Genomic DNA, 7500 nt, shown 5'->3' with positions numbered 1-7500 from the left:
GGAGGTTTCTTCAGGACATGCAGTGTACTGGACTCACTCGTGGTGAGGATGCTGTCGTAGCCCCCAAAGGTGTCTGCTCTTCTAGGAAGCAGTCCAGAGCCGCTCTCTTCATCCTGCATCTCCTCCCTTATTCCAGATTGGAGCAAATTCTGCAGGTTTTCCACTAAATTAACAAGAGAGAGCAACTTATTGTGAATATCATTCACACACTGCAAAAACTGAAATCTAAGTAAGATGAAATATCTCAAATAAGGGTGATATTTGCTTATTTTCTGTCTGATAAGATAATTCTTCTCTCTAAGCAGATTTTATGTTAGAGTGTTTTACTTGTTTTAAGTGTTTTGGTCCTAAATGATCTCAGTAAGATATTAAGTTAAAGTTAAAGTTAAAGTACCAATGATTGTCACACACACTAGGTGTGGTGAAATTTGTCCTCTGCATTTGACCCATCCCCTTGTTCACCCCCTGGGAGGTGAGGGGAGCAGTGGGCAGCAGCGGTGCCGCGCCCGGGAATCATTTTGGTGATTTAACAGCTTGTTGCTGAGATTTGATGAGCTATATTGAGTAAAACATGCTTGAAACTAGAATATCAACTGTTGCAAAGCTGTGTCATCAACACTCACAAGTATAAAACTACTTTTTTAAAGTAATCATTTCTAGCGAGGCCGATAAATGCTTTAAAATGTAATATCGGAAATTAATAATTATAATAATAAAATATAATAATTATCCCGATTTTCCCGGGAGACTCTCGAATGTCAGTGCGCCTCCCGAAAATCTCCCGGGGCAACCATTCTCCCAAATTTCTCCCGATTTCCACCCGGACAACAATATTGGGGGCGTGCCTTAAAGGCACTGCCTTTAGCGTCCTCTACAACCTGTCGTCACGTCCGCTTTTCCCCCATACAAACAGCGTGCCGGCCCAGTCACATTATATATGCGGCTTTTACACACACACAAGTGAATCAACAGCCATACAGGTCACACTGAGGGTTGTTAACACTGTTACAAATATGCGCCACACGGTGAACCCACACCAAACAAGAATGAAAAACACATTTCGGGAGAACATCCGCACCGTAACACAACAGAACAAATACCCAGAACCCCTTGCAGCACTAACTCTTCCGGGACGCTACAATATACACCCCCCGCCAGCCCCTACCCACCCACCTCAACCCCGCTCCCCCCAACCCCGCCCACCTCAACCTCCTAATGCTCTCTCAGGGAGAGCATGTCCCAAATTCCAAGCTGCTGTTTTGAGGCATGTTAAAAAAAAATAATGCACTTTGTGACTTCAATAATAAATATGGCAGTGCCATGTTGGCACCTTTTTCCATAACTTGAGTTGAAGTTGTTCTCTTATTTTGGAAAACCTTGTTACATTGTTTAATGCATCCTGCGGGGCATCACAACAAAATTCAAAATTAGGCATAATAATGTGTTAATTCCACAACTGTATATATCGGAATCGGTAATTAAGAGTTGGACAATATCGGAATATCGGCAAAAAAGCCATTATCGGACATCTCTACTCACAAGTATAAAACTACTTCTTTAAAGTAATCATTTCTTATTTCAAGCATGAAAACAAAAATCATGACTTTGACACAATTGTGTCTCATATTAATACAGATGACAACCAAATGGACTTTGCTGTTTTTAGTCAAAGAAACAATATAAAATACGTACTAGTAGTACAGTTGTTATTAGTGAGAATATACTTATTTTAAGGTATTTTTGGGTTCATTGAGGTTAGCTAATTTTACTTGTTTTGGAAAGTCTTGACAAGCCAAATTTTCTTGTTCTATTGGCAGATCATTTTGCTTAGTTCAAATAAAATACCCCTCATTTTTGTATTTTTTATTCCTGTTTTTGAACTTTTTGCAGTGCACAATGCCATGTCTGGAGTCTTTTAGTCCGTCCTACCCTCGGTGATGGCTCCTTTCAGCAATGTCTCCCCCTGCTGGAGATCCGAGGCATCGCCCCGTAACAGCAGTTTGGAGCGAGAAGCAGCGTCCTCCAGACCCGCGACAGTGTCTGCCATGTCTGCAAAAAGCTGCAGCTTCTCAGAAAGTGCCTGGACGATGACGGCATCCTTCTGGCTCAACCGTTCTAGAAACAACAAATGTAACATTTTAAATCACAACATATAAACAATACTTTTTAACATAACCTGATAATTGTAGTACAACAGCCCACATATTTGCAGCGTTATTGATTCAACACACGATACTCTAATATTGTGTCCTAAGTATGGCGTCACATTAGTACCAAAAATCCAAGCGCGTAAAAACTGTTATCGCGCGCTGATTCTCCACTTTGTCATGTTTCATTTTGGTACTTTGGGGGCGGGCATGCTTAGACCGCCCCTTCTTTCTGATTGGCTTTGAGCAATCAGAAGTATAGCAGGGCGGGTCATCGTCAATATGTATCAAGATTTACGGAGGAAGAAGTGGATAAAAAAATGTTGGCTGAAAAAGAGGTAAGTTGTTGAACTGCTTTGGAGTGATTGTAAGGGTACTATTACTAAAAATAATAATAATACATTTTTATTTATAAAGCACTTTTCATACATTTAAAATGCAGCTCAAAGTGCTTTACATAGTTAAAAACAAAATGAGAAATAACACCCACACCCCATGAAGACAGTCAAACATGTACATAAAAATAAACAAACAACAACAACAGCAACAACAATAATAACAACAACACAATGACAATAGCCAATCACAGGAACCCTGTGGACGTGGAGATCCAGAGGGCTCTTTGAGGAAACACTAGATGATCAAATAAATGGATAAAAAATAATTAAAATACACATCAGGTAAAAGTCCAAAAATAATATGAAATAAGATAAGATATAATCAAACATAAAAATAAACTACAATATGAAAAACTATAAAATAAAATAAAATACAATAAAAACTGAAATATAAATATAATAAGACCATATAAAAATAGGCTAAGATATGATAAAACATAAAAATAAGCTAAGATATGATAAAACATAAAAATAACTAATACTAATAGAATAATCCTGCACATTGGGCCTAATATTTGTGTAGTAAAGTGGTTTTTGAATTCGAGCAATGTAATCTGAAAGATGTTTAAAATATCAACAATTAATGTTAATATTTTTGAAACAATATACTTCTCATAACATGAGTATCTGTGTGGTGTGCATGAGAGAGTGGAAAGAAAAGCATTGCTATAGTTTCACTTCATCTGCCTTTTTTTACAACCTACTTGAAGTTGTATTTTTCTTTTTTTTTTTTCAAAGCCAATCAGAAAGAAGGAGCGGTCTAAGCATGCCCGCCCCCAAAGTACCAAAATGAAACATGACAGCGCACAGACCGAGACAGCGCGCGCGCAGAAAGGCACAGCGCGCGCGCAGAAAGGCACCGCGCACACGCAAGGCGCCGCGCACGCGCACAAAGGCACCACACGCGCGCAAAATGGTGTCGCGCGCGCACGAAGTGGTTAATCAGCGCGCGATAACAGTTTTTACGCGCTTGGATTTTTGGTACTAATGTGACGCCATACCTAAGCCTTAGGCAATGGTTGTAAACGTGTTGTCATTGACGTGTACTATTTTATGACAAGTACATCCCTAACCAAAGAAAGGCATTCTGGCTGAAAAAGAAAGATGATTCAATAATTTCAATAATATTATTTACAAACTAAAAATACATGCAAAAATGTAGAGCTGTCAAATGTAACTTGTTAATGCTTGTGATTACATGAATCATGTATAAAGACTATAATTGCATCTGCCTCACATGCTCCTTTACCTTAACTGCAGACAGTTGGTGTGTTATACGGTCAGGGATCATGCACACGCCAGTGCAAAACGTGGGTGGGGAGAATCCTATTGGTTGTTTCAAAATACACGCCCACTGGATTTTAGATAAAACCAGGGTCGTTTTCATATATTGCAGCGATACATTTTCTTATCATTGAAGCACAACAAGTTTAAAATAGCATTCATTAGCAAAACATGTTTTTGCGCACTGCAATACTAGTACATCAACAACATATACACGGACTGGATTAATTGACCTTTTTTTAAGTTAATTTCAATGATGCAATTAATTTAATATAATATATATATATATATTTATACATGCATATAAATAGTTTTAATTATGAAACATGTTTAATAAAATATTGATTTATATTAACTTTAAAAAAACTTAAATTACTCCAATTCATTTCACATTTTATATATATATATATATATATATATATATATATATATATATATATATATATATATATATATATATATATATATATATATATATATATATATAAACAGTACAGGCCAAAAGTTTGGACACACCTTCTCATTCAATGGGTTTTCTTATTTTTCATGACTTTTACATTGTAGATTGTCACATGAAAACTATGAATGAACACACGTGGAGTTATGTACTTAACAAAAAAAAGGTGACATAACTGAAAACATGTTTTATATTCTAGTTTCTTCAAAATAGCCACCCTGTGCACACTCTTGGCATTCTCTCCATGAGCTTCAAGCACACCTGTGAAGAGAAAACCATTTCAGGTGACTACCTCTTGAAGCTCATGGAGAGAATGCCAAGAGTGTGCAAAGCTGTAATCAGAGAAAAGGGTGGCTATTTTGAAGAAACTAGAATACAAAACATGTTTTCAGTTTTTTCACCTTTTTTTGTTAAGTACATAACTCCACATGTGTTCATTCATAGTTTTGATGTGACAATCTACAATGTAAATAGTCATGACAATAAAGAAAACCCATTGAATGAGAAGGTGTGTCCAAACGTTTGGCCTGTGCTGTGTTATATATATATATATATATATATATATATATATATATATATATATATATATATATATACACAAATATTTTTAAAAATGTATAAAGAAAAATACCCCAATATTTGGACAAAGAGAAATTATTAAAAAAAGTTGTACTTGAATGCATGTCATTTATTTGCTCAAAACTTGGTACCAGTATTACCTGAAGTACCGTCTGTGTGTATTTCAAAGTGAAACTAGCCAGCGAGCACACCAGTCTGCTCACTCATTTTTGCACTGACATATGCATTGACCTGATCAACAACACACCTTTCAGGTAACTATTTGTGGTTAAGGTAAAGGAGCATGCATATACAGACAAAATTAATTGTGTGACCAATATGTTTTCACACCTTATTTGTGATTAATTACATGAGTTATGTTTTAAATATCAAGTACTCCCTGGAGTTGACCCATTTGAGAACCATGTCCTTCAGCACTGACTCCTCAATATTGCATCGTAGAGTAGCACATTAATAGTCTTAATAGTGCGTAATTTTGTATATTATGCACATGAATGCACAGAAATTCATTTCCGGGCTGCTGAAAAGTACTATAAAATACAAAAGTTGCAGTAGGCCTGACCAGCAGAAGCAGAATTATCACCCCCTAGTGGCTGAGTAGAGGTCCAGCATACTTTCCAGACTTCCAAAATACTGGCATCATTACCTTGAAATTCTTTAAACCTGGAAGCTCGAGCCTCTTCCTCCTCACTGAACAGCCTCTCCTCGGTATGAGGACAGCTGTAAGGGACAGAACATAAGCTATCAGTTCCTGTCTTCATCTAAATAAAGCGTGTCGCAGCACTGCTACCTATCAACAGCCTGCCGTATGAGTGTCATCCACGTGTTTCTCTCCTCCTTGGAGGCCGTGTGGATCTCGTACATCTCCGGCTCGTTGGAGGAAGCGCAGATCAGAAACATGGCTCGTTCTTCGTGGGCCACCTCTCTCACAATCAGCTTCTGAAGCGAGATGACCGACGGCTTGTTGTCCTGGAGGAGGGAAAGGAGAACCCTGAAGCAGACACTCGTGATGGCTGAAACGATACGGACGCATCGATGCCTTACGAGACGCAAGGAGTGATACTGCGTCCTTTGACGAGTGTGTCACTTTAAGAATATAAACACTGTGACCGATACAAGTGCTGTGTCATTTGACTATGAAGTGCCAAACTATGTTTATCGGGAAAAGCCTCTTTTGATGACAGTTTGTGCTAAATAAGTTAGAGCGATGTGCCACGTTTGATATCGTTTTTTGTGCCATCATCGATATAAATCACGGGTGTCCAAACATTTTGGCCGCGGGCCGAAAGCATGCAAAGTATATATTTATCTATATATATATATATTAAAGTACCAATGATTGTCACACACACACTAGGTGTGGCGAAATTATTCTCTGCATTTCACCCATCACCCTTGATCATCCCCTGGGAGGTGAGGGGAGCAGTGAGCAGCAGCGGCGGCCGTTCCCGGGAATCATTTTTGGTGATTTAACCCCCAATTCTAACCCTTGATGCCGAGTGTCAAGCAAGGAGGTAATGGCTCCCATTTTTATAGTCTTTGGTATGACTCGGCCGGGGTTTGAACTCACGACCTACCTATCTCAGGGCGGACAAACTAACCACAATATATATATATATATATATATATATATATATATATATATATATATATATATATATATATATATATATATATATATATATATATATATATATATATATATATATATATATACATATATATATATATATATATATACACATACATATATATTAGGGCTGCAACAACTAATCGATCAAATCGATTAAAATTGATTATAAAAATAGTTGCCGATTAATTTAGTCATCGATTCGTTTGATCTATGCTATGCGCATGCGCATCGCATCTCATAAACCTTTATTTATAAAATGCAACATGTACAAACTGCTGAGAAAAAATAATCAAAATAAGTATGGTGCCAGTATGCTGGTTTTTTTCAATAAAATACTGGAAAGGATAGAAATGTAGTTTGTCTCCTTTATCCGATTATTAATCGATTAATCAAAGTAATAATCGACAGATTAATCGATGATCAAATTAATCGTTAGTTGCAGCCCTAATATATATATATATATACATATATATATGCATATATATATATATCCACATAGATATATATATATATATTATATATATATGTATATATATATATATATATATATATACATATACACATATATACATATATATATATATATATTTATTTATAATTTATATTTTTGTGTCTTTTAATTTTCCTGAGGGAACTCTCCTGAAGGAATCAATAAAGTACTATCCATCTATATATATATACACACATATACATGTGCTTATATACATAAATATATATATATACATAAATATATATATATACATATATATATATATATATACATAAATATATATATATATATATATATATATATATATATATATATATATATATATATATATATATATATATATATATATATATATAACATACACACACATATATACACAAATGTGTGTGTACATATAATAATATCATGGTTATATAATTAATAACTATTATAATTGAATATTAAAAGTATGTGAAAGTTCAACTCCTACCTTGTTTACTTCTGTGATGACCTCTTTAAAGTTTTGTAATCAA

The 7500-nt window shown here is 35.5% G+C and overlaps 1 protein-coding gene across 8 annotated transcripts in view; it reads right to left on the bottom strand.

Annotated features, from left to right (window-relative positions):
- Positions 1-7500, bottom strand: part of LOC133635041 (rho guanine nucleotide exchange factor 18-like) — a 129681-nt gene that overhangs the window by 34586 nt on the left and 87595 nt on the right. For all 8 annotated transcript variants that reach the window (XR_009822010.1, XM_062027769.1, XM_062027770.1 and 5 more), the window contains 4 exons: positions 5656-5834; positions 5512-5585; positions 1930-2115; positions 38-163 (listed from right to left, as the gene is read on the bottom strand). Coding sequence is in view for 7 of the 8 variants with exons in the window: in XM_062027769.1 (XP_061883753.1) it covers positions 38-163; positions 1930-2115; positions 5512-5585; positions 5656-5834 (565 nt within the window). In the remaining variant the exon portion in view is untranslated. The remainder of the gene's footprint in view (positions 1-37; positions 164-1929; positions 2116-5511; positions 5586-5655; positions 5835-7500) is intronic.

This window comes from Entelurus aequoreus, linkage group LG19, assembly GCF_033978785.1.
Source record: "Entelurus aequoreus isolate RoL-2023_Sb linkage group LG19, RoL_Eaeq_v1.1, whole genome shotgun sequence".
NCBI lineage: Eukaryota > Metazoa > Chordata > Actinopteri > Syngnathiformes > Syngnathidae > Entelurus > Entelurus aequoreus.
The sequence above is the reverse complement of the archived record's forward strand: the minus strand, read 5'-3'. Positions and strand labels throughout refer to the sequence as shown.